This window comes from Ornithorhynchus anatinus, chromosome 6 (genome assembly GCF_004115215.2).
Source record: "Ornithorhynchus anatinus isolate Pmale09 chromosome 6, mOrnAna1.pri.v4, whole genome shotgun sequence".
NCBI lineage: Eukaryota > Metazoa > Chordata > Mammalia > Monotremata > Ornithorhynchidae > Ornithorhynchus > Ornithorhynchus anatinus.
In genome coordinates this window covers 18,932,379-18,956,785 of record NC_041733.1, presented here as the reverse complement: position 1 = coordinate 18,956,785, position 24,407 = coordinate 18,932,379, and the positions used below count along the sequence as shown (strand labels likewise).

Below are 24,407 nucleotides of genomic sequence, written 5' to 3'. Positions count from 1 at the left end.
ATAGAATAATAAATAATATATACTATATATATATATATGTTTAATACATATATACATTTACTACTAAACAAATATATACGTTTAGACTGTGAGCCCGTTATTGGGCAGAGATTGTCTCTGTTGCCAAATTGTACTTTCCAAGCGCTTAGTACAGTGCTCTGCACACAGTAAGCGCTCAATAAATACGATTGAATGAATATACAAGTATACACAAGTGCCGTGGGGAGGGGAAGGGGGTAGAGCAGAGGGAGGGAGTGGGGGCATTGGGGAGGAGAGGAGGGGCAGAGGAAAAGGGAAGGGCTCAGTCTGGGATGGCCTTCTGGAGGAGGTGAGCTCTCAGTAGGGCTTTGAAGAGGGGAAGAGAGTTAGTTTGGCGGATGTGAGGAGGGAGGGCATTCCAGGACGTGGGCCAGGGGTCGATGGTGGGACAGGCACGAACGGGGGACCTTGAGGAGGTGAGCGGCAGAGGAGTCGAGCGTACGGGGTGGGCAGTAGAAAGAGAGAAGGGAGGAGAGGTAGGAGGGGGCAAGGTGATGGAGAGCTTTGAAGCCAAGAGTGAGGAGTTTTTATTTCGTACGAAGGTTGATGGGCAACCCCTAGAAGATTTTGAGGAGGGGAGTGACGGGCCCAGAGCCTTTCTGTAGAAAGATAATCCAGGCAGCAGAGTGAGGTATAGACTGAAGCGGGGAGGGACAGGAGGAAGGGAGATCAGAAAAAAAAACCCTGCATCTGCCCAGGGGCCTTTACCACCTCAGTGGGCCCAAGCTGGGCTAGCAGAGAGCAGGGGTTAGAGCCAGCGGCCTCTCCTTCTCTGTTCTGCCCAGGGCCTGTGCTTCGGCCAGAAGGTGTAGGTTGGGCCAGGGCCGGCTTTGGACATTTGGCCGCCCCGAGGCAATAGAAGACTACTGCCCCTGCCCCAGTGTGGCGTCCCTGATGCGTGATGTTGTACATAGTAATAATAATAATTGTGGTATTTATTAAGCCCTTATTGTGTGCCAGGCACTAAGCACTGGGTTGGACACAAGCAAGTCAGGTTGGATACATGGGGCTAAAATTCTTAATCCCCATTTTACAGATGAGGCAATTGGGCCCAGAGAAGTGAAGTGACTCACCCAAGATCATCTAGCAGACAAATGGCGGAGCCGGGATTAGAACCCAGGTCCTTCTGACTCCAGGCACGTGCTCTACCCAAGCTGCTCCTCTGTGCCGTACTGTGTCCGCAGCAACGCCTGGTGTGATGTAACGACCTTACGGCAGAACGTTCTGTGGAAGTCTGCTCAAGCCAGAGTCAATCAATCAATTGCATTGATTGATTGCTTTCTGAGTGCAGAGCATTGTACCTACCATTTGGGAGAGTACAATATAACAGAATTGATGGACATGTTGACATGTTCCCTGCCCACAAGGAGACTGCAGTCTAGAGGAGACTGCCGAACGAGTTACACTATGATAAGCAATTCTCCTGCTGAGGAAAATGGCACTCTGGTTAACGTTAAAATACCATGGGCAACAATAAACTCCGGATGCTTTTAAGAGTTTATATGACTCCCAGTGCAATAGTTGTAGTGATTCTTAATATTTTAACTAGTTTTCACCCTTGTAATTCTTATTATGATGGGGCTCCTTCTAATACAGCTCTCTAAAGTCAATTACATAAAATTATAGGACTGGAAAACTACTGAAACAAATGTATTCAGAGTCACCTTGCCAAAATGAGGAATGGACCTAGTGTCATTTTAAACCTCAAAAAACCAAATTCCTAAAGAAATTGACACAATCAATCAACTGTATTTACTGAGTGCTTACTGTGAACAGAGCACTGTACTAACCACTTGGAAAGTACTATATAGCAATAAAGTGAGACAATCCCTGCCCCCAACGGGGCCCACAGTTTACAGAATACAATACAGCCATATAACAGATATCATTCCCTGCTCCCAACAAGCTTACAGTCAACTTCCAATGCAGTGTCACTCTCCGAGAAGCAGCGTGGCCTAGTGGAAAGAGCAGGGGCTTGGGAATCAGAGGACGTGGGTTCTAATTCCAGCTCCGCCACGTGTCTGCTGTGTGACACCAGGCAAGTCACTTCACTTCTCTGTGCCTCAGTTACCTCATCTGTAAAATGGGGATGAAAAGCGTGAGCCCCTCGTGGGACAAACTTATTACTCTGTATCCACCCCAGTGCTTGGCACATAGTAAGCACTTAAACACCACAATTATTATTATTATTACCTTGCCATAGCCAATTCAAAACAGGGACTGCCAGATGCCCTGTAAGGGTGGGGAATCTCTTAAAGCACTGTTAATCTGACTTCAGATTCAGTGCCAGAACTGCGCACCATGCCAAGTCTGAGAGCACAGGATCTCACTGACAATGCCAATGGAGGAGCTAAATCAACCCACCCTCAGCCCCACAGCACTTATGCATATAACAGTAAATAATGTATTTATACTAATGTCGGTTCCCCCTTCTAGACTGTGAACTCCCTGTGGGCAGACGACTGTCTACCACCTCTGCTATATTGTACTCTCCCAAGCACTTAGTACAGTGTTGTACACCCAGTAAATGCTCAACAAGTTCCATTGACTGCCCTCTCTCTCTCCCTTTATACACACAAGCAGGAGTGTGTGAAGCCTAAATAAAGAGCATGGGCCTGGGAGTCAGAAGGACCTGGGTTCTAATCCCAGCTCCAACACTTGTCTGCTATGTGACCTTGGGCAGGTCACTTCACTTCTCGGGGCCTCAGTTGCCTCATTTGGAAAATGGGGATTAAGCCTGGGAGCTCCATGGGGGACATAGACTGTGCCCCACCTGAATAACTTAGTAAGAACAGTGCCTGGCACATAGTAAGCGCTTAAATGTCATTAAAATAAAGGCCATCTGAAGTTCCTACAGAGCCACCTTTAAAGCTATCCAGGAGTCAAATCATTGTTCTGGAGACACGGAATAGCAACTCCCTCCAACACTTTTCTCAAGGTAAGTGATAGTACTGAGGGATGTCTTTGTTAGGAACATGACTCCCCAGAAATCCTCTGAATTTTTTATGGCCGGGGAGGGAGACAGGAAGAGAGAGCTGGGAGAAGGGACTAAGGGCCTGTTCCATCAAATTAGTAGAACTATATAATATGTACTTTCAAAGTCTGCCTTAAGGTAAATCCTCAAATTTCTTTGTGAATTTTCATAAAAAAGAACAAGGTCTAATATAGCAAAATCTCATTTTACTAAGAACTGTTATCATTTTACTAAGAACTGTTATGCAGGAAGGCAAACTTGGTTCAACAAGGCACGAACACTGGATGAAGAATTCAATAGACTTTTCCTCATAAAATAGAGAAACCACCCATTGAGTGTACATATTGGACCCCCCCAAAAAAGTTTGAGGAGTCATCTGTGTTCAAATGAAAGACTATTCCACTTGAAATTAATTTTTTACTTTGAACTATGGCTTTAAAAAGTTCTGGAAGAGTGAAGAAAAAGAGAATAAAACACAGTTCTTTGAGGGCTCTGGGGTCTTGGCTTGAAGATGCCATTATTTCCCTGTATGAGTTTCTTCACCCATAAAATGGGAACAGTAACAGAATAACTCTTGAATAACACTTACCTATAATGGGCTTTGAAATGGTTACAAAATTATTAATAGTTGAAAATATAATTTAAAAAGAAATATTAGCATTACTGCAGCACAATTTGGAAAAATTGGGCCACGGATCACAAGGGGGGAGGAATCATTAATTGATTGTCTGAGTCGTCTTACCAAAAGACGTATTAGCTACCATTTTATTGTGACTGATTTGCTGCATTTGAAAAAGGATGATTCTAGACCAATTAATGGTTGGTTACCTTTTTTGGCCTCTCGCAGAGTCGCACTTGGAGAGTTTCCAAGACTCTACCAGCCTTGATTATGGGAGGGAGAGTCAAGCAGAGGCCTGCTTCCATTCCTAGCTTGGGCAGTGACTAGTGAGTGGAAGGCCATCTGCTACAAATCAAAACTCACCCGTGCTGGGCATCAACGGCACGGGAGAGAGTCGAGGGCGGAGACTCGAGTTTACTGCATGGAAGGAGGCGATGGTAAACCGTTTCTGGATTTTTACCAAGAAAACTCTATGGATCCACTACCAGAACGATTGCAGGTGGAGGCGGGGCGTTCTGGGAGAGATGTGTTCACGGCGTCGCTATGGGTCGGAGACGACTCGACAGCATAAGACCTTTTTTGACAAATAAAAATAAGTCACTAAATCGACAATGGCAATTAAAAAAAAATTTAAAATTTCCACTAGAAAAGATCCTTCATAACGATGGAAATTAAAGAATACAACCAGAAATGCTAGGTAAATGCACAGTGTAGAGTAGCAGAACATATTGCAAAATATCAACATGGCAAGAGCCAATGACAAATGCTGTCCTCTAGTGATTTTAGTCTTATGTTTTTACAAAAAAATCTAAAAATCACCAGTCTCCACGAGTTTTTAATTAAAAAAATCTTCTTGGTTACGCAGAGCCCTGCTTCCTCGCTGCCCCCGAGATGGGGTGCCCTGGGGTGGCTGCCTCCCTCACTCGCCATCGGAAGTCGGCCTTGAGTTGGGCTCAGCTCTCCTGCACTGCTCAGCATGTAATAATAATTGTGGCATTTGTTCAGCACTTACCATGTGCCGGGCACCGTTCTAAGCACTGGGGTAGATACGAGATAATCGGGTTGGACACGGTCCCTGTCCCCACATAGGGCTCACGGTCTTAATCCCCACTTGAGGCTCAGAGAAGGGAAGTCTCACAGCAGAGAAGTAGGAGAGCTGGGATGAAAACCTAGGTCCTCTGACTCCCAGATCCTGGCTCTTTCCGCTAAGCCATGCTGCTTCTAATAATACAGTATATAATATCATTATATTGTTATGTATTGAGCATATCATCATTCAATCGTATTTACTGTGTACAAAGCACTCTACTAAGCGCTTGGGAGAGTACAATATAATGACAAATAGACACATTCCTGCCCACAACGAGCTCACAGTCTATTATATTATACTATAACTATTGTATATTATAGTATATATCGTAAGCAATTAGTACGAGTGCTCTGCACACAGTAAGTACTCAATAAATAAGACTGAATGAATGATCTATTATATTGTGGTTAATTATATTATAATTAATAGCATAAAAATTGTTATTATGGTGGCATTTGTTAAGGATTTACTATGTGCCAAGCACTGTTGTACGTCCAAGATAATGCGTTGGGACATAGTCCCTGTTCCACATGGGGCTCGCAGTCTGAGGAGGGAGTAAGATTTAATCCCCATTTTATAGATAAGGAAATTGAGGCACAGAGAAGTTGAGTGGCTTGTCCAAGGTCACACAGCAGACATAATAGCAGAGTCTAGATTAGAACCCAGGTCCTCTGACTCCCAGTCCAGGGCTCTTTCCACTGGGTTTTGCTAGAGTGCAAACAAAATCCTTCTGGGAGTGCAAAGACGGCAGAGGGGCCGAGAGCACCTTCTCATCGGTCCAGAACCCTGAAAATTTAGGGCGCGGCCCAGGTCAGCTCGGCTGTGCTGCTTCTGAGTTTTGCAGCGAGGCTTGGTGGAAAGAACCTGGGTTTGAGAGTCAGAGGACCTGACTACATGACCTTGGGCAAGTCACTTAATTTCTCTGTTCCTCATTTTCTTCATCTGTAAAATAGGGATTAAATACCCTTTTCTTCTTCTTCCTTAGCAGCGTGGCTTAAGGGAAAGATCCTGGGCTCGGGAGTCAGAGGTCATGGGTTCTAATCCCAGCTCCGCCACTTGTCTGCTGTGTGACCTTGGGCAAGTCACTTCACTTCTCTGTGCCTCACTTACCTCTTTTGTAAAACTGGGGATTAAAAATGTAAGCCTCCTGTGGGACATTCTGATTACCCTGTATCTACCCCAGCGCTTAGAACAGTGCTCTGCACATAGTAAGCACTTAACAAATACCAACATTATTATCCAGCGCTTAGAACAGTGCTCTGCATGTAGTAAGCGCTTAACAAATACCAACATTATTAAACCCCCTGCGTGGGACAGGGGCTGTTGTCCAATCCAATTGCACTGTATCTTCCTCAGTGCTTGGTACATAGTAAAGAGCTTACCAAATATCATATTATTATCATTATTATTATCAATGCCAAATGTCTGCTGTGTGACCTTGGGCAAGTCACTTAACTTCAGAGAAGAAGCGTGGCTCGGTGAAAAGAGCATGGGCTTGGGAGTCAGAGGTCACGAGTTCTAATCCTGGCTCTGCCACTTGTCAGCTGTGTGACTGTGGGCAAGTCGCTTCACTTCTCTGGGCCTCAGTTACCTCATCTGTAAAATGGGGATTAAGACTGTGAGCCTCACGAGGGACAACCTGATTACCCTGTCTCTACCCCAGCACTTAGAACAGTGCTCTGCACATAGTAAGCTCTTAATAAATACCAACATTATTATTCTCTGTGCCTCAGTTACCTCATCTGTAAATTGGGTGTTAAGACCACGAGCCCCACGTGGGACAAACCGCTTAGCTTACATCCACCCCAGCGCTTAAAACGGTGCTTGACACATAGTAAGTGCTTAACAAATATCATCATAGAGAAGCATTGTGGCTTAGTAGAAAGAGCACGGGCTTGGGAGTCAGAGGTCGTGGGTTCTAATCCCAACTCCACCACTTGTCTGCTATGTGACCTTGGGCAAGTCACTTAACTTCTATGTGCCTCAGCGACCTCATCTGTAAAAATGGGCATTAAGACATGAGAGCCCCGCGTGGGACAATCTGACTACCCTGTATCTACCCCAGGGCTTAGAACAGTGCTCTGCACATAGGAAGCGCTTAACAACTACCCTAATTATTCATTATTATTAAGTGGCAGAGGTGGGATTAGAACCCATGACCTTCTGACTTCCAGGACTGTGCTCTATCGACATGCTGATGATGTGGGGGCTTAGTACATTGCCTGGCACATAATAAGCACTTAACGAATACCGTAAAAACCATAAAAAAGAAGCAAAAAAGCCCAAATCTAAAGTGCTGCCCCTTTAATAGAGGGTCAACGGTGGCCACGTGCTCTGGGGACCTTGTGTCGGAGCCTGGAGTTGACAGATGGGTGACGTAATCCGCCTGTCACTCACGTGACGTAACTGGCCGAGCGCGCACCGCCCCCTCCCCCCCCAGTCACGTGCTCCGGCCTAGAGGCAATAACAATAATAATAATAATAATAATGATGATAATACTCGGGGAATCTGTCGAGTGCTTTCTATGTGCCACGCACTGTATTAAGCGTTGGGGTGGATATAATATCATCAGGGCCCACGTGAGGCGCACAGATTGGTCTGCACAGAGCTCAATAAATACTATTGAATGAAGTAGGAGGGAGCACAGGTACTGAATCCCCATTTTGCAGATGAGGGAACTGAGGCAGCGAGAAGGGAAGTGACTGGCCCAAGCTCGCACAGCAGAGAAGCCAGGATTAGAACCCAGGACCTTCTGACTCCCAGGCCTGTGCTCTATTATTATTAAATAGTGCACCATATCCACTAGGCCATGCTGCTTCTCATAGTATACAATAAGCATTCAATAAGTATGCTGGGAGGGGGGGATGAATAAAGGGCTTATTATTCAGGCGATGCAGAAGGGAGTGGGAGAAGAGGAAAGGATGGCTTAGTCGAGGAAGGCCTCTTGGAGGAGGTGTGCCTTCAGTAAGGCTTTGAAGGAGGGGGAGAGTCATTGTCGGAGTTGGGGAGGGTGTTCCAGGCCAGGGGCAGGATATGGGCAAGGGGTCGAGGACGTGATGGACGAGATGGAGGTACAGTGAGAAGGTTAGCATTAGAGGAGTAAAGTGTGTGGGCTGGGTTGTAGTAGGAGAGTAGTGAGGTTAATTAGGAGGCAGCAAGGTGATTGAGGGCTTAAAAGCCAATGGTGAGGAGTTTCTGTTTGACGGAGAGATGGATGGGCAACCAATGGAAGTTCCTGAGGAGAGGGGAAACATGGCCTGAACGTTTTTGTACAAAAATAATGCGGGCAGCAGAGTGAAGTATGGACTGGAGTGGAGAGGGACAGGAGGCTGGGAGGTCAGCAAGGAGGCAAGAAGTCTAAGGAGGAGGGAAGACAGGTATTGAATCCCCATTTTACAGAGACGTTAAGTGACTTGCCCAAAGCCCCCGAGTTGGTCTGAAGGTTTCCAGGCGACACCAGATGCAGGGTATAGAAACAGCCATCTGCTGCAGGGGGCCTCAGAGACAGAGACAGGAGGAGAGAGACAGAGAGAGGTGAAGGAAAGAGACAGAGACAGAGACCAGGCCAGCCGGGGGCCCTGAGCTGGGACTAAGGGCTGGCTCCCAGCGGCAAGGGAGGGGTGCCAGTCACGTTCTCCCCATAGAAGGGGAGAAGGGAGTACCTTGAGATCTCCCATCTCATCTCAGAATCTACCCCCTCCAACTTCCTATCTGACCTCATGCCTTCAGCAGCGTGGCCCAATGGAGAGATCACACACCTGGAAGTCAAAAGGACACGGGTTTTAACCCTGGCCCTGCTACTTGTCTGTGTGCCTTTGGGCAACTCACTTAACTTCTCTGTGCATCAGTTACCTCATCTGTAAAATGGGGGTTAAGACCGTGAGCCCCATATGGGACATGGACGGTATCCAAATTGATTAGCTTGTATCTACCCCAGCCAGCACTTAGTACAGTGCCTGGCACACAGCATAAACTTAAATGCGATTAAGAAAAAAAACCCAAAACACTCGCTTCCTGCCTTCTTCCCTCCCTAGCTGCCATCTTCAACTGCTCACTCTCCAACGGCTCCTTCCCCGCTGCTTTCAAACATGCTCGTGTACATGTTCTAAAAAAACGAAAAGCAAACCAACGACCCTCCTTGGACCCCAAGGACCCTTCCAGTTATCGCCCCAACCCCCTCCTACCATTCCTCTCCAAACTCCTTGAGATGTCTATACCTGCTGCTTCCACTTCCTATGTTCCAATTCTCTTTTTGACCCCCTCCAATCTGGTTTCTGTCCCCTTCCCTCAATGGAAACTGCGCTAGGTCAGCAGTGACTACCTTCGTGTCAAGTCCAACAGCCTCTATTCTATCCCAATCCTCAAGCTTTCTCAGCTTCCTTTGACAGTGGCTCAGCCCCTACTCCAGGAAACACCATCTAACCTTGGCTTCACTGTCCTGGTTCTCCTACCTTTCTGGGCACTCCCCCTCTGCCATCCACCCCCCCGCCCCCCCAGCTGTAGGAGTCCCTCAAATCTCAGTTCTGGGTCCCCTTCTAGTCTCCATTTACACCCATCCCCTTGGAGACCTCATTCGCTCCTATGCTTCAACTATCATCTCTCAGCAGATGATTCCCACATTTACATCTCCAGCCTCCACAATATCACATTTCTTCTTTTCTTCAGGACATCTTTTCTTGGATGTCCCGCTGACACCTCAAATTAAGCATGTTCAAAACAGAACTCATCTTCCCACCCAAACCCTGTCCTCCCCAACTTTCCCATGACTGTAAACAACACAACTATCCTGTCTCGAAACCCATAACCTTGGCATTATCGACTCATCTCTCATTCAACCCACCTATTCAGTCTTTCACCAAATCCTTCCAGTTCTATTCATTCATTCAATAGTATTTCTTGAACACTTACCATGTGCAGAGCACTGTACTAAGCGCTTGGAATGTACAGTTCGGCAACAGAGACAATCCCTGCTCAATGACGGGCTCACACCCAAAATCTCTAAAATCCGCCCTTTCCTCTCCCTCCAAACAGCTACTAAATACAACTTTGACTCTTGCCTCACCCTACTCCAATTCAAACTTCACTCTGCTGTCTGGATCATTTCTCTTTTAAGTTCAGTCCCTGTTTCCCTACTTCTCAAGAACCTCCAGTGGTTGCCCACCAACCTCTGAATTAAACACAAACTCTTTACCATTGGCTTTAAAGCAATCAATCACCTTGCCCCCTCCTACCTTACCTTGTTGAGTCCCTACTACAACACTACAACCCAGCCTACACAATTTACTCCTCCGACACCAACCTACGCGACGTACTTCGATCTCTTGTCTCAACACTGACCGCTCGCCCAGGTCTTCCTCGGGCCTGGAATGCCCTCCGTCTTCATATATGACAGACTACCAATCTCCCCACCTTCAACGTTTTATTTAAATCACATCTCCTCCAAGAGGCCTTCCTGACGACACCCCCGTTTCCCCTGCTGTTCCTCACTTGTGCACTGCCTGTGTGTTTAGTTCTGTTTCCTTTAAGTACTTGATATTCACCCTACCTTATGGACTTACATATATATCAATAATTTTAATGTCAGTCTCTCCCTCAAGCTGTAAGTTCCTTGTGGGCAGGGAATGTGTCTACCAACTCTGTTGTATTGTACTCCCCTAAGTGCTTAGTAGAGACCTCTACCCACAGCAAGTCATCAATAAATACCATTGAATGATTGATGAGGTCTACCAACTCGGTTGCATTCCACTCAATAAAAACCAATGATTGATGGATTGAGAGCGTCCTTCCTGCCAACCTCCTGGCTCTCTGTGAAGCTGGGTAAGCCGGATCCTTTTCAGGAAAGGATGCGGAGCGAAAAAGGGTGGGATTGAGGGGAGGTGCCGCAGGAATATTTAACCCACTTTGAACAGCCGTGGACGCTTCCAGTTTAAAGGAGAGAGCGGCGGGGAGGGAACGAGGGAGGGACTGGCAAAGACAGGCTCAGGCTTTGGCCAATTGTTTATTTCCCACAGCAGAATCTCATTTCTGAAGGATGAACGGAATGTCGTGGGTGACCTGGGCCGGGCCAACTCGTTCCCATCCCCGGTGAGCGCCCCTCTCCACCGGGGTACGGGGCGGATGGGAGTCTCAGGGGACTCTCTGGAGACAAGCCCAACTCCCGGGATTCCCCAGATGCTGCCCTGGAGCCAGGCCGGGCCCCCGCGGTCAGTCCACAGCTTGAGAAAAACTGTCCCAGGCTTTTCCCCAGGGCCTCCTCTCCTTCACGTCACCGCAGCAGCTCCATCCCAAACAGGCCTCTGGGCCAGAGTCGGGAAGGCCGGGGGATGGCAGGGAGGAGCTTCAGGCTGGCGTGGACTGGAGCCCCCCAGGTCCAGCCCCTTGGCCTCGAGGCCTGGCTCCGGGAAGGGGGTCTTCAGCGGGGCACGGGGGGCCCGAAGCGCTCCATGGTCAGCAGCACCAGGCTCAGGAGATCCAGGAAGGAGGTGATGGACACGCGCAGGATGCGGGCCTCTTCTGCGGTCCAGTGCCTGTGGAGGCGAGGGGGTGAAGGGGGCAAGAGGAAGGAGGTGAAGGGCTGGGTGGCGGTCTCTCGAAAGCGGGGGCAACCTCAAGGGGAATGGCAACAACGGAAACAGCGTGGCTTAGTGGAAGGAGCACGGACTTGGAAGTCGGAGGCCTCGGGTTCTAATCCCAGCCCTGCCACCTGTCTGCTGTGAGACTTTGGGCAAGTCACTTGACTTCTGTGTGCCTCAGTGACCTCATCTGTCAAATGGGGATGAAGACTGTGAGCCCCATGTGGGACAACCTGATCACCCTTTATCTCCCCAGTGCTTAGAACAGTGCTTGGCACATAGGAAGTGCTTAACAAATACCAAAATCCTTATGTTATTCAAACAGTGCTTGGCACATAGTAAGCGCTTAGTGAATACCACATTATTATTATTACCTTGCTTCTTCCCCAGTGCTTCGAACAGTGCTTGGCACAATAGTAAGCACTTAGTGAATACCATCATTATTATTATCACCTTGTTTCTACCCCAGCGCTTCGAACAGTGCCTGGCACATAGTAAGCGCTTAACAAATACCAAAATTATTATTATTATTCAAAAGTGCTTGGCACATAGTAAGTGCTTAGTGAATACCATGATCATTATAATTACCTTGTTTCTACCCCTGTGCTTCAAACAGTGCCTGGCACATGGTAAGTGCTTAACAAATACCAAGATCATTATTATTATTATTATTCAAACAGTGCTTGGCACAATAGTAAGTGCTTAGTGAATACCATGATCATTATAATTACCTTGTTTCTACCCTTGCGCTTCAAACAGTGCCTGGCACATGGTAAGTGCTTAACAAATACCAAAATCATTATTATTATTATTATTATTATTATTATTCAAACAGTGCTTGGCACATAGTAAGCGCTTATCAAATGCCAAAATCATTAGCAAATACCATGATCATTATTACCTTGTGTCTACCCGAGCGCTTTGAACAGTGCTTTGCAGAGTAAGCACTTATCAAATGCCAAAATCATTATTCTTCTTCAAACAGTGCCTGGCACATAGGAAGCGCTTTGAAATGCCAAAATTATCATTATTCTTCAAACTGTGCCCGGCACATAGGAAGCGCTTAACAAATACCCAAATCATTATTATTATTTAGTGTTTGGCACATAGTAAGTGCTTCGTGAATACCATGATCATCATCATTGCTACCTTGTCTCTACCCATCTGCCACTTGCCAGCTGTATGACTGTGGGCAAGTCACTTAACTTCTCTGTGCCTCAGTTCCCTCATCTGTAAAATGGGGATTAAGACTGTGAGCCCCACGTGGGACAACCTGTTTCCCTTGTGTCTACCTCAGCGCTTAGAACAGTGCTCTGCACATAGTAAGCGCTTAACAGATACTAACGTTATTATTACCCCAGCGCTTCGAACAGTGCTTGGCACATACTAAGCGCTTAACAAATACCCAAATCATTATTATTTAAATAGTGTTTGGCACGTAGTAAGCGCTTCGCGAATACCACGCTCATCATCATTACTACCTTGTCTCTACCCCAGCGCTTCGACCCGTGCTTGGCACATAGTAAGCACCTAACAAATACCCAAATCATTATTATTTAAATAGTGTTTGGCGCGTAGTAAGTGCTTCGCGAATACCATGATCATCATCATTGCTACCTTGTCTCTAGCCCAGCGCTTCAAACAGTGCTTGGCACATAGTAAGCGCCTAACAAATACCCCAATCATTATTATTTAAATAGTGTTTGGCGCATAGTAAGCGCTTCGCGAATACCATGATCATCATCATTACTACCATATCTCTACCCCAGCGCTTCGAACAGTGCTTGGCACAGGGGAAGGGCTTAACAAATACCCCAATTATTATGTAAATAGTGTTTGGCGCATAGTAAGCGCTTCGCCAGTAGCATGCTCATCATCCTTACTACCTTATCTCTACCCCAGCGCTTCGACCAGTGCTTGGCACATAGTAAGCGCCTAACAAATAGCCAAATCATTATTATTTAAATAGTGTTTGGTGCGTAGTAAGCGCTTCGCGAATACCATGATCATCATCATTGCTACCTAGAGAAGTGGCGTGGCTCAGTGGAAAGAGCATGGGCTTTGGAGTCAGGGCTCATGAGTTCGAATCCCAGCTCTGCCACTTGTCGGCTGTGTGACTGTGGGCAAGTCACTTCACTTCTCTGTGCCTCAGTTCCCTCATCTGTAAAATGGGGATCAAGACTGTGAGCCCAACGTGGGACAACCTGATTCCCCTATGTCTACCCCAGCGCTTAGAACAGTGCTCGGCACATAGTAAGCGCTTAACAAATACCAACATTATTACCTTGTCTCTAGCCCAGCGCTTCGAACAGTGCTTGGCACATAGGAAGCGCCTAACAAATACCCCAATCATTATCATTTAAACAGTGTTGGGCGCATAGTAAGCGCTTCGCGAATACCACGCTCATCATCCTTACTACCTTATCTCTACCCCAGCGCTTCGACCCGTGCTTGGCACATAGGAAGCGCTTAACAAATACCCCAATCATTATTATTATTTAAATAGTGTTTGGCGCATAGTAAGCGCTTAACAAATACCCCAATCATTATTATTATTTAAACAGTGTTGGGCGCATAGTAAGCGCTTCGCGAATACCACGCTCATCATCCTTACTACCTTATCTCTACCCCAGCGCTTCGACCCGTGCTTGGCGCATAGGAAGCGCCTAACAAACACCCCAATCATTATTATTTAAATAGTGTTGGGCTTATAGTAAGCGCTTCGCGAAAACGACGCTCATCATCATGGCCACCCTGTCTCTACCCCAGCGCTTCGCGCCTATTCCAAGCGCTCAGTCCGGTGCCCTGCGCAGAGTGAGCGCTCGATAAATCCGACTGGGCGAAGGGAAGGGCTTAAACCGAGCCCAGCCTCCTCTTCTCCTCCTCGGGCCGGGGTCCCCCTGCGGCCCAGAGGCCGGGGATGCCGCGGGGGGCGGCAGGGGGGTGGCACGGGGGTTGGCACTCGGGGGGTTGGCACTCACACGCGCAGGTCGCTGCCCGCCACCGTCAGGTCCTTGCTGATGCCTCCTTTCCGGGGCTCCGCGTCGGGGGCCAGGGATCGGCGGGCGATCTCCGCGTCCAGCGGGGAGGGGAAGGGCACGGTGAGCGTGCTGGGGAGCGGCTAAGGAAGAGCCTTCTTCTTCTTCTTCTTCTCCTCCTCCTCCTCCTCCCTCCCCGGCCTCCCCCCCACCCAGCCCGGGCTAAGGCCTACTCCGCAAAGCCTGACGGGAAGGATACAATTCATGGCGGCCGCCGCCCGCCGCCCCTCGCCCGGGCCCCGAATCGTTCGGGCTCCGCTCCGCCGCCGCCGCCGCCGCCGCCGCCGCCGCCATGAGCCCCGCTCCCCGCCGCGGCTCCTCCGCAACCTCCGCCCCCAAGCGCCGACGGGCGATGCCACCCTTCCGCTCCCGCCCCCAAACTACGACAGAGAAATGCCACACTTCCGGTCCCGCCCCCCCAGCCGCGACAGAGAAATGCCACACTTCCGGCCCCGGCCCCCCAACCCGCCGGGAAATGCCACACTTCCGGTCCCGCCTCCTTCACAGCCTCCAACCAGCGAGGCCACACTTCCGGTCCCGCCCCCAAACGCCGACGGGGCAATGCCACACTTCCGGTTCTGTCCCCGACGGCCCCCGTAGGAAGCCACACTTCCTCCTCAGGCCCCGCCCCCCGACGGGCCCGCGCGCGCGCTGCCACACTTCCGGCCCAAGGCCCCGCCTCTTTTTGAGGCCCCGCCCCTCGGCGCCCGGGCTCGCACGTGGCTGCACATGTGCCTGGCTCGGGGCCTCGTGGTTTTAGTGCAATAATAATAACGTTGGTGTTTGTTAAGCGCTGACTCTGTGCAGAGCACTGTTCTAAGCGCTGGGGGAGATACAGGGGAATGAGGTGGTCCCACGGGAGGCGCACAGTCTTCATCCCCATTTGACAGATGAGGTCACTGAGGCCCAGAGAAGTGACTTGCCCGCAGCCACACAGCTGACAAGCGGCAGAGCCAGGATTAGAACTCGTGACCTCTGACTCTCAAGCCCGGGCTCTTTCCACTGAGCCACGCTGCTTCATACGAGGCTCACAGTCTAAGAAGGAGGGAGTGAGGATTTAATCCCCATTTTACAGATGAGTTAACGGAGGCACAGAGAAGTTAAGTGACTTACCCAAGGTCACGCAGAGTCAGAATTAGAACCCAGGTCATCTGACTCCCAGGCCCATGCTCTTCCCAATAGTCCCTGCTGGTTCTCCCCCTGTTTCACCTTCTGCCAGCCTCCCGGGCGGTGGCGGGGGAAGCAGGGAGGGCTCGGGCAACCAAACCATGTGCAGCCAGAGCTCCTTGGAGGCAGGGACAACTTTTTTTGACTTTCTTCAATTCTGTGAAAAGTCCAATTCTGTGAAAAGTCCAAGGGATGCAGAATTCAATCAAGAGCCCGGGCTTGGGAGTCAGAGGTCATGGGTTCAAATGCCGACTCTGCCACTCGTCAGCTGTGTGACTGTGGGCAAGTCACTTCACTGTGCCTCAGTTACCTCATCTGTAAAATGGGGATTAAGACTGTGAACCTCACGTGGGACAACCTGATTACCCTGAATCTAGAATCCAGCGCTTAGAACAGTGCTGTGCACATAGTAAATGCTTAACAAATGCCAACATTATTCTTATTGTTAATGTTGGCTTTACTGACACCGTCCTCCCCTGCTTCTCTTCCTGTAAACTTTAAGCTCCCTGTGGGCAGGGAATGTGTTTACCAACACTCTGTATTGTGCTTTCCCAATTGCTTAGTTTGGTGTTCTGTACAAAGTAAGTGCTCAATAAATACCATTGACTGATTATCTTCTATGTGGATATCTCTATGATTCTATTTATCTTGATGATGTTGTTTTGTTCTGTTTCGCTTTGCCCTCTGTCTCCCCTGTTTAGACCGTGAGCCTGTTATTGGGCAGGGATTGTCTCTATCAGGTGCCAAATTGTCCATTCCAAGCGCTTAGTCCAGTGCTCTGCACGCAGTAAGCACTCAATAAATACTACTGAATGAATGAATCTATCCTAATACTTAATACACAGTAAAAGTTTAGCTAATGTCTCTATTCGATTCTCCCCCTAAATGAAGACTGACGAAGGACAGTGTCGGGAAGTAGGGAAGGGAGGACCAAAGCTTGACAGACGGGTAGTACTCCATCACCATAATAACTGTGATTTTTGTGAAGCGCTTATTATGTGTCAAGCACTGTCCTAAGCGCTGAGAAAGAGACAGGACGATCAGATCGGACACAGCCCCCGTCCCCCGTAGGGCTCCCGATCCAAGAAGGAGAGAGATCAGGTAGTAAATCCCTATTTTGCAAAGGAGGTAACGGAGGCACAGAGAAGTAACGTGACTCGCCCAAGGTCACGCATCAGGCTCGAGGAGGATTAGAACCCGGGTTCTCTGACTCCCGGCTCTCTCCACTAGGCAAGGCTGATTCTCACCGTAGCGTTGAGTCAACCTTTCAAAAGGAAACACATGGGGTGAGGGAGAAGTTGGCTCAAAAACAATGGAAAGAGTACACAGAGAGGGTTAATGACTGCCTGACTTCTGTCACACTGGGTGAGATTCAACAGGGTTCGTGGAAAACAAAAAAAGTCTTTTAAGGCTTGCTTCAATCAGCCTGCTTTCCTAAGACGACTGGAGGCGGCCCCAACCAACGTTGGGCGTGGGAGAGAGCGGGTGTCCGCGTGTTTGGAGGAAGCAGATGGCCTTTGTCTCAGAAAAAGAAAGAATGGGCTCGGATGAATTTCACCCTGGTCACCTAAGGACCCTGAATCCTAGTACAGGGCACCCAGAAAAATCACTATTTTACTTGACTGTGCGTTAGACTATTTGTTTTGATTACTCCGGTTGTAAAAATGCTTATGTCTGTCCCCCACCGTTAGGGTGTAAGCTCCTTGCAGGTGGGGATAGGTCAGTTTTTTGTGTTGTGCTGGCCAAGCCTTTAGTACAGTATATTGCTACCCGAGGCTACTCAAGGGCAGTGGTCTGGACTAAGGGTTTAGGGGATGCAATCCCTGCCCTCAGGGAATTTACACTCTAGCAGATGGATCAATCAACCAATCAATCGTAGCAGCGTGGCTCAGTGGAAAGAGCCTGGGCTTCGGAGTCAGAGGTCATGGGTTCGACTCCCGGCTCTGCCGCTTGTCCGCTGTGTGACTGTGGGCGAGTCACTTCACTTCTCCGGGCCTCAGTTACCTCCTCTGTAAAATGGGGATTAACTGTGAGCCTCACGTGGGACAACCTGATTACCCTGAGAACAGTGCTCTGTACATAGCAAGCGCTTAACAAATACCTACATTATTATTATTATTATTATTTATTGAGCACTTACTGTATGCAGAGAACCGCACCAACTGCTCGGGAGAGTACAATATAACTGAGTTGGTAGACATGCTCCCTGTTCACAATGATCTTGGTCTAGAGGGGGAGATAGGCATTAAAATTAATTATAGAAATGTACTTAAGTGCTGGGGGGTTGAGGGTGGGGGTGAATAAAGGCGACAAGTTTGAGAAGCAGCGTGGCTCAGTGGAAAGAGCCCGGGCTTAGGAGTCAGAGGTCGTGGGTTCTAATCCCAGCTCCGCCACCCGACAGCTGTGTGACTCTGGGCAAGTCGCTTCACTTCTCGGTGTCTCAGTTACCTCATCCGCAAAATAGGGAATAAGACTGTGAGCCTCACGTGGGACCACCTGATGACCCTGTATCTACCCCAGCGCTTAGAACGGTGCTCGGCACAGAGTAAGGGCTTAACACATACCAACATTATTATTATTATTATTAAGGTGATACAGAAGGGAAGGGGTAGGGGAAATGAGGACTTCGTTGGAGAAGGCCTCTCGGAGCCGATGTGAATTATTACCCACTACCACCTAAGAAACCTCAGAGGAAGATAGGCTAGAACCTGGAGCAGGAACCGGAAAGAGTTGGGCGTCTTCAGAAAGTTGATGTCTCAGTCATTTCTGGAAGATGTGAGAAGCAGCATGGCCTAGTGGGCGGAGCACGGGCCTGGGAGTCTGAAGGACCTGAGTTCTAATCCCGGCTCCACCACTTGTCTGCTGTGTGACGTTGGGCGAGTCACTCCACTTCTCTGTACCTCAGTTACCTCATCTGTAAAAGGGGGATTAAAACTGGGAACTCCAAGGGGGACATAGACTGTGTCCCACCTGAATAACCCCCAGTGCCTAGGACAGTGCCTGGCACAGAGTAAGTGCTTAACAAATGCCATTACAAAAATAAAAAAAAAAAGATTCTGCCCCAGGGCTGAGGCTCCTCCTCTCAGGACCCAGGACTGTCTGCTCTTAGTGGAGATGGGGGGGTGTGAAGGCCCACAGGACCCTCTGCCCCGGTTATCTGCGAAGCAGCGTGGCTCAGTGGAAAGAGCCCGGGCTTGGGAGCCAGAGGTCATGGGTTCAAATCCCAGCTCTGCCACTTGTCAGCTGGGTGACTGTGGGCGAGTCACTTAACTTCTCGGTGCCTCAGTTACCTCATCTGTAAAATGGGGATGAACTGTGAGCCTCAGGTGGGACAACCTGATTATCCTGTATCTACCCCAGCGCTTAGAACGGTGTTCTGCACATAGTAAACGCTTAATAAATACCAACATTATTATCTACACATATCCTATCTACCAGAATGCAGTTCTCCTTTGGTTCAAAGATGTCCAAGCTGTGGGTGAGACTGTTTGCGATTGGCAAACTGACAAGCTTGCACCCTTGGGCCATGTAAATACCACGGTACACCTTTCCCGGTTCCTCTCCATTCGGAATAAACACTGCCCGGATCATGGAAAGTGATACGTCTTACCTCCGGTTTTTACAGTAGCGGTGATGGTTTGCCTGGGGCCATCCACACTCCCTGCCTAGAGGCACGCAGCCGGTGAGGAGGACGGTTGCAGCCTGAGGTCACAGAACAGAATCTCTCTGAAGCCTCGAGGGCAGTAGACCCCACTGTGCCCTCACCCTCTGGGCACGGAATAAGCAGATATGAGGGAGCTGGGTAAAGAAGAGGGCAGGGCAGAGTGGCATAATGCACAACCCCACGCAGGACCACTGTGGCCTTAGAAACAGCATGGCGTAGAAGACAGAGCACCAAGCCTGGGAGTCAGAAGGTCATGAGTTCTAATCCCACTCTGCCACCTGTCTGCTGTGTGCCCTTGGGCAAGTCGTTTAACATCTCTGTGCCTCGGTTGCCTCGGCTGTAAGATGAGAATTAAAGCTGGGAGTCCCAAACGGGACAGAGATTGCATCCAACTCCATTTGCTTGTATCCATCCCGGCGCTTAGTACAGTGCCTGGCACCACAATTATTATGATTATTTGAGGGCTTGGGGTGCCCTGAGACACCCGTGCCTGGCACAGGACTTGGGGACCCAGGTGGTAACTGTACGGTGGGGAGGAGATGCAGCTTCTAACCCCTCTTCCGAGAGCTTGGTGCCCTAGAAGCAGGGGACCGGCCCTCCTGCCATCCTCTGCGGGAGCCCCATTTCCCTAGGAAGCCGTGCCCCCGACCCTGCCAGACCGGCCCGCCCGGGAGCGATGCAGGAGAAGCTGGCGGGCACAGGGGCCTCCCCATTTTCTGTCACCTCTCTTTCCTAACCAAACAGCTTGTTTTTCTGTTGTTTTCCCCCGGGGCTTGGCTCGGCCCAGTTTACCTCCGGTGACTATACGGAGGGTAAACAGCCGGAGAGGAGAAGGAACCGGCGCTGGATCAGAGAGGGGACGACAGGGCTGAAGCCGGTGGCGGGAGACAGGGGTGGAGTAATGACAGGAGTGAGTGAAGGGTCCCCAGTTGGGGGGGAAGGGGGGAGCAAACACGGGGCGGCCGAGGCAGACACGGGGGTCGACCCCGGGGGCTGGAATGCTGCCCGCTCTCAAGGGCGCGCGTCTCCTGCTGTTCCCGGGCCCTGTCACCCCTGCTGACGCAGGCCCCCGCTGCCCTCTGACCCCGTGTGTTTGAAGTTTGCGAAACCTCGGCCGAGTCCACCCGGGGGGTAGGGGGAAAGAGGGACAGGGGAAAAACAGCTCCCGAGGCCAGCGGGGGAACCAGGGAAGAGAGAGGCCAGCGACATCCGCCCGCCCCCCTCGTCGCACCCAAAATACCCTCCCCGGACCCCCGGGCCCTTCTGAGCCGCCGGCGGGACGGGGCACCGCGCAGGCTGGATGGGGGGTGTCCCGGGACCGGCCCTGGGAACCCCAGGGAGGGAAGGGCAGGGGGTAGACCCGGGGTGGGGGGGGACCCCAGCACCCAAATCCAGGGTGTGCCGCCAGGCCCCACCCACTCCCTCTGTCCTACCCAACCCGGGCAGGCCTCGCAGGCCCGGCCGGCCCTAGGTTAATCATTCCCCGAGCGCCGAGCTTTACCAGGCCTCCAAGGGGAGGGAGAGGCACAAGTGGTGAGGAGCAAAGGCTGAGCCTGCAAACAAAACCATTTCAGGGGCTCGAGGATTTCAGGCCTCCCCACCCCACCCCCCCCGGCCCGCCCGCACCGTGACAGTGAGTGAGTTATCCGCCGCTTCACCTGGGCCCCGGGCGGCCCGGTGATGGGGCAGGGCTGGGAAGAGGACTCCCGGGTTCCCCAGCGAGGTGCTCACCCGGAGGTCACGGCTCCCGTCCCCCAACGTACGCCTCGGTTTCCCTGCCAAAGCGGTGAGGGGTGAGGTGGGAGGGCGACGGCCCTCGGGGGGCAGGAGGGCTTCAGGATGACCTGCGGCCTCGCCCCCCGGGCCCCGGGGACCGGGCCCGCAGACCGCGGAGCGGGCCGCTCGGGGACCCGGCGAAGAAGTCGCAGCAGGGCGGGAGCCCGGAGGCATCCCACGGGCACTCCGCCGTGCCCGCGTGGCTTTGGGAATTCGACCGGATGCGGGCGGCGGGTGCGGGGGAGGCTCTGGGAACCTGGCAGCTGTGAGGCCTACGGCCAGGCCCGTGTCGTCCTCCCGTCCAGCTCCCCGCCCGCCCGCGCCGGGCCGGACGGGGAGGGCCCTCTCCCGCTGGCCGGGAAGGGGACAGGTGGGCCCCGGGCCGAGTCACCTCTCTCCGCTTCCATCTCCGAGGGCAGCGGGCCCTCTCAGCGGGGGAGGGGGTGTCGGGCACCACCTGCCCCTCCCCACAGCGCCCGTCACGCCACCCGTGGCGCCTGTCCTTGCTCCCGCAGGTGCCCCCCGAGCCGGCCGTCCGATGCGCTACCCCAGCGACGGCGAGACCGGCGCGATGAACTGCCCCTGCCCGGCCGGGGTCTCGGCCCCCCTGCCCGCGGGCCCGCAGGAGCCGTCCAGGGGCGGCCGCCCCCAGCGCCCCGACTCCATCCTCCAGTTCCTGCTGTCCCAGGCCGCGGCGGGCGGGGGGCCCCCGTGGGGGCCGCCCCGGGAGGGCGTCTGGGAGGCCGGGGAGGCCGCCCTGGGCTTCCAGCCCACCCTGGACGAGATCGAGGAGTTCCTGCAGGAGAAGATGAGCCCGGCGGCGCCCCCGGCCCCCCCGCCGCCCGGCCCGGCGGCCCCGGTGGTGGGCTGCGTGCCCGTGCTCCTGCAGCTCCGACCGGCCCGGGACGCCAAGGGGGCGGGGGCGTCGGCGGGACCCCCGGATCTCAAGGTCACCCGGGTGCTGCTGCAGCTCCAGAGCATCGCCCTGCTGCCTCCGCCCGCGGCCGCCCCGCCCGCCCGCCAGTTCATCCGCATCGCCCCGGTGCCCAGCCAGGGGACCCAGAGCGAGCCGGGGCCCGGGGCCACCCGCCTGCCTCGCCTCGGCCCGGCCGAGCTCCTCAAGGTGCACCGGTGCGGCCACCCCGGCTGTGGGAAGGTGTACACCAAGAGCAGCCACCTCAAGGCCCACGGCAGGCGGCACACGGGCGAGAAGCCCTTCGCCTGTAACTGGCCCGGCTGCCATTGGAGGTCAGTGCCCCCGCAGCGGGGCAGGGGGCGGGCCGGGGCCGGGGCCGGGCGAGCGGGCGCTGCCCGCTGGCGGGGGACGACGGGGCACTGGAGGTCAGTGCTCACGGGGCGGGGGCGAGGGGACGCCGGGCGGAGGAGGAGGAGGAGGAGGGGAACAGGGTGTGGCCTAATGGACAGAGCGCCCGGCTGGGAGTCGGGAGGCCTGGGTTTGGATCCCAGCTCTGCTCCTCAACCGCTGTGTGACCTCGGGCCGGTCACTTGGCTTCTCCGGGCCCGTTCCCTTATCCGTAAAACGGGGACGAAGACCGGGAGCTCTAGGTGGGACCCGGACAGCGTCCGACCTGATTAGCTTGCCCCACTGCTTAGTTGGGCGCCTGAATACCTAAAGAACAAAAAGAGGGCACGGGGCCCCGAGAGTTGCCCCTCCCCTTGGACACCGCGGCGTCGGCAATGGACCCCGGGGGTCCTCGGCCCCCCTCCCCGCTGCCCGGGGCGGGAGGGGGGTGGTCCGCAGCCCCCCCGAGCCCCGCCTCCTCCCACAGCCCGGTCTCCTCTCAGGTTCTCCCGCTCCGACGAGCTCCTGCGACACCGGCGCTCTCACTCGGGCGTGAAGCCGTACCCCTGCCACGTCTGCCACAAACGCTTCGCCCGCAGCGACCACCTGGCCAAGCACAGCAAGGTCCACCGTTTCCCCCGCACCGCCCGGCCCGCCCTGCGCTGACCCGAGCCGCCCCGGCCCTCCCCTACCTCAGCCGCCCCCCGCCCGGGCCGCAGCTGGGCCCCCCCGGACCGGCCCGGCCCGCCTCCGGGGCTCTGAGTCGCACTGACGGGGATATTTATTGGGAAAACTCGGCACGCTACTAAGAATAAAAGCTATTTATGGAGACGGACACGGCCTCCCCTGGGGAGCCTCGGGAGAGACGAGGCTCTCCGGAGGCAGCCCGGGGAGGGGGCTTGACCGGCTCCGTGTCCCCCAGGACCGAAGGCTGACTCCAGCACCGATCCCCCCCTCCCTGCAAACACCCGGGGATCCCCACCGGGCCGCCCGACTCCCCGGGCCGCGGGCCGCCTCGGCGGACCGGGCCCGGGCCTCGCTCGTAGATCGGAGACTCCGGAAGGTCGGCTCCCCGGTTTGACGGGGAGGGGGTGTGCCGGTCCCGGAGAGGGGGTCCGGCCTCGGCCCGCCCCCGCGGGCCTCAGGGCCCTCTTCCCCAGGGCCGGTGTGTCCCCAGGGGCCTGGGCCAAACCAGGCCCTTCTCCCTTCCGGCAGCCCCGGCCTCCGGAACGGCCACCCGCTCTCTGAACCGGGACGCCGAGAGGCTGTGCGCGGGGAGGTGCCGCCCCACTCTGCTAGGAGAGAGGCGAGGGCTGGGGGAGTGAGGCGGGAGTGTCTGTCATCAGGCTCCCCGGGGCCCACTTGGGGCCCGGGCCCACTGCTGGGTGGGAAAGCCCACCAGCCGAGGTCCCGCCGGGAACCTGGGCCGGAAAGGCCTTTGTGTGGTCGGGAAGTCACACCGTGTGCCTGTGTGTCTGTACGCGCACGCAGAGATCTGTAAACATCTGGGTTTTGCATCTGTCCCCGCATCTGGGAGCCTGCGTCCCCGGCTGGGGGGTCCCGGCTCCGCCCACGCCCCGGCTCCTCCGCCAGGGCGGGCCGCGGGGAGGCCCGAATGGGCAGCTTGGCCATTAAACTGCCTCTGGCAGCAGCCAGGAAGCGGGGGCCGGCAACACCCTCTCCCTCTCCCGCTGCTAGCGGCTCTTTGTACATTAAAATGGGGTGGAGAAAGACTTTTCTGCCCCCGTCTTCCTTGAGTCCCCAGGAGGGCTGGTAGAGGGGGCACCCCTGGGGAAGGGAAGGGAAGGCCCCAGCTTGTCTTCTGACCCTTCTTCCCCCCTCTTCACGCTGGTCCTTCCAGCTTGCCGGCCCGCGGCCTGGCTGGCCAGCAGGACCCACCGAAGAGAGTCTCGCCTCCAGCCGCGTGGCCGGCCTTAGCCTCCCGTGGCGACTCCGGGGGCACAACTGGCCCCGGCGAAGCGGCCGTCGCCCAGCCCTCCCCGGCACCCTTCCCCTGGAGGAAGGTGGGTGTGGACGGGCTCACCTCCCAGCCCTTCAGGTGGCTCCCCCAACCTTCTCGTAAAGACCCCACGTCAGAGCCCCGGGTTTCCCCGGCCCGACACCGAGCGGCCGCTCCACCCCGTCTCCTTCCAGCCTGCGTCCT

General features: G+C 53.3%; 2 protein-coding genes across 4 annotated transcripts; one reads left to right on the top strand and one right to left on the bottom strand.

Annotated features, from left to right (window-relative positions):
- Positions 1-10,702: 10,702 nt before the first annotated feature.
- Positions 10,703-14,731, bottom strand: LAGE3 (L antigen family member 3). The gene is made up of 3 exons (XM_029067641.2): positions 14,533-14,731; positions 14,277-14,405; positions 10,703-11,250 (listed from the first exon to the last, which is right to left on the bottom strand). The coding sequence occupies exons 1-3, from the start codon at positions 14,625-14,627 to the stop codon at positions 11,136-11,138; spliced, it is 339 nt and encodes a 112-aa protein (XP_028923474.1). The 5' UTR covers positions 14,628-14,731; the 3' UTR covers positions 10,703-11,135.
- Positions 14,732-19,978: 5,247 nt separating this feature from the next.
- Positions 19,979-23,977, top strand: LOC114812824 (Krueppel-like factor 15). Of its 3 annotated transcripts, none has more exons than XM_029067139.2 (3): positions 19,979-20,074; positions 21,456-22,188; positions 22,747-23,977. In XM_029067139.2, the coding sequence occupies exons 2-3, from the start codon at positions 21,479-21,481 to the stop codon at positions 22,907-22,909; spliced, it is 873 nt and encodes a 290-aa protein (XP_028922972.1). In that variant the 5' UTR covers positions 19,979-20,074; positions 21,456-21,478; the 3' UTR covers positions 22,910-23,977. The 3 variants fall into 3 exon arrangements, with proteins under 3 accessions (XP_028922972.1, XP_028922971.1, XP_028922970.1); XM_029067138.2 differs by lacking the exon at positions 19,979-20,074 and adding an exon at positions 20,565-20,801; XM_029067137.2 differs by lacking the exon at positions 19,979-20,074 and adding an exon at positions 20,565-20,923.
- Positions 23,978-24,407: the final 430 nt, after the last annotated feature.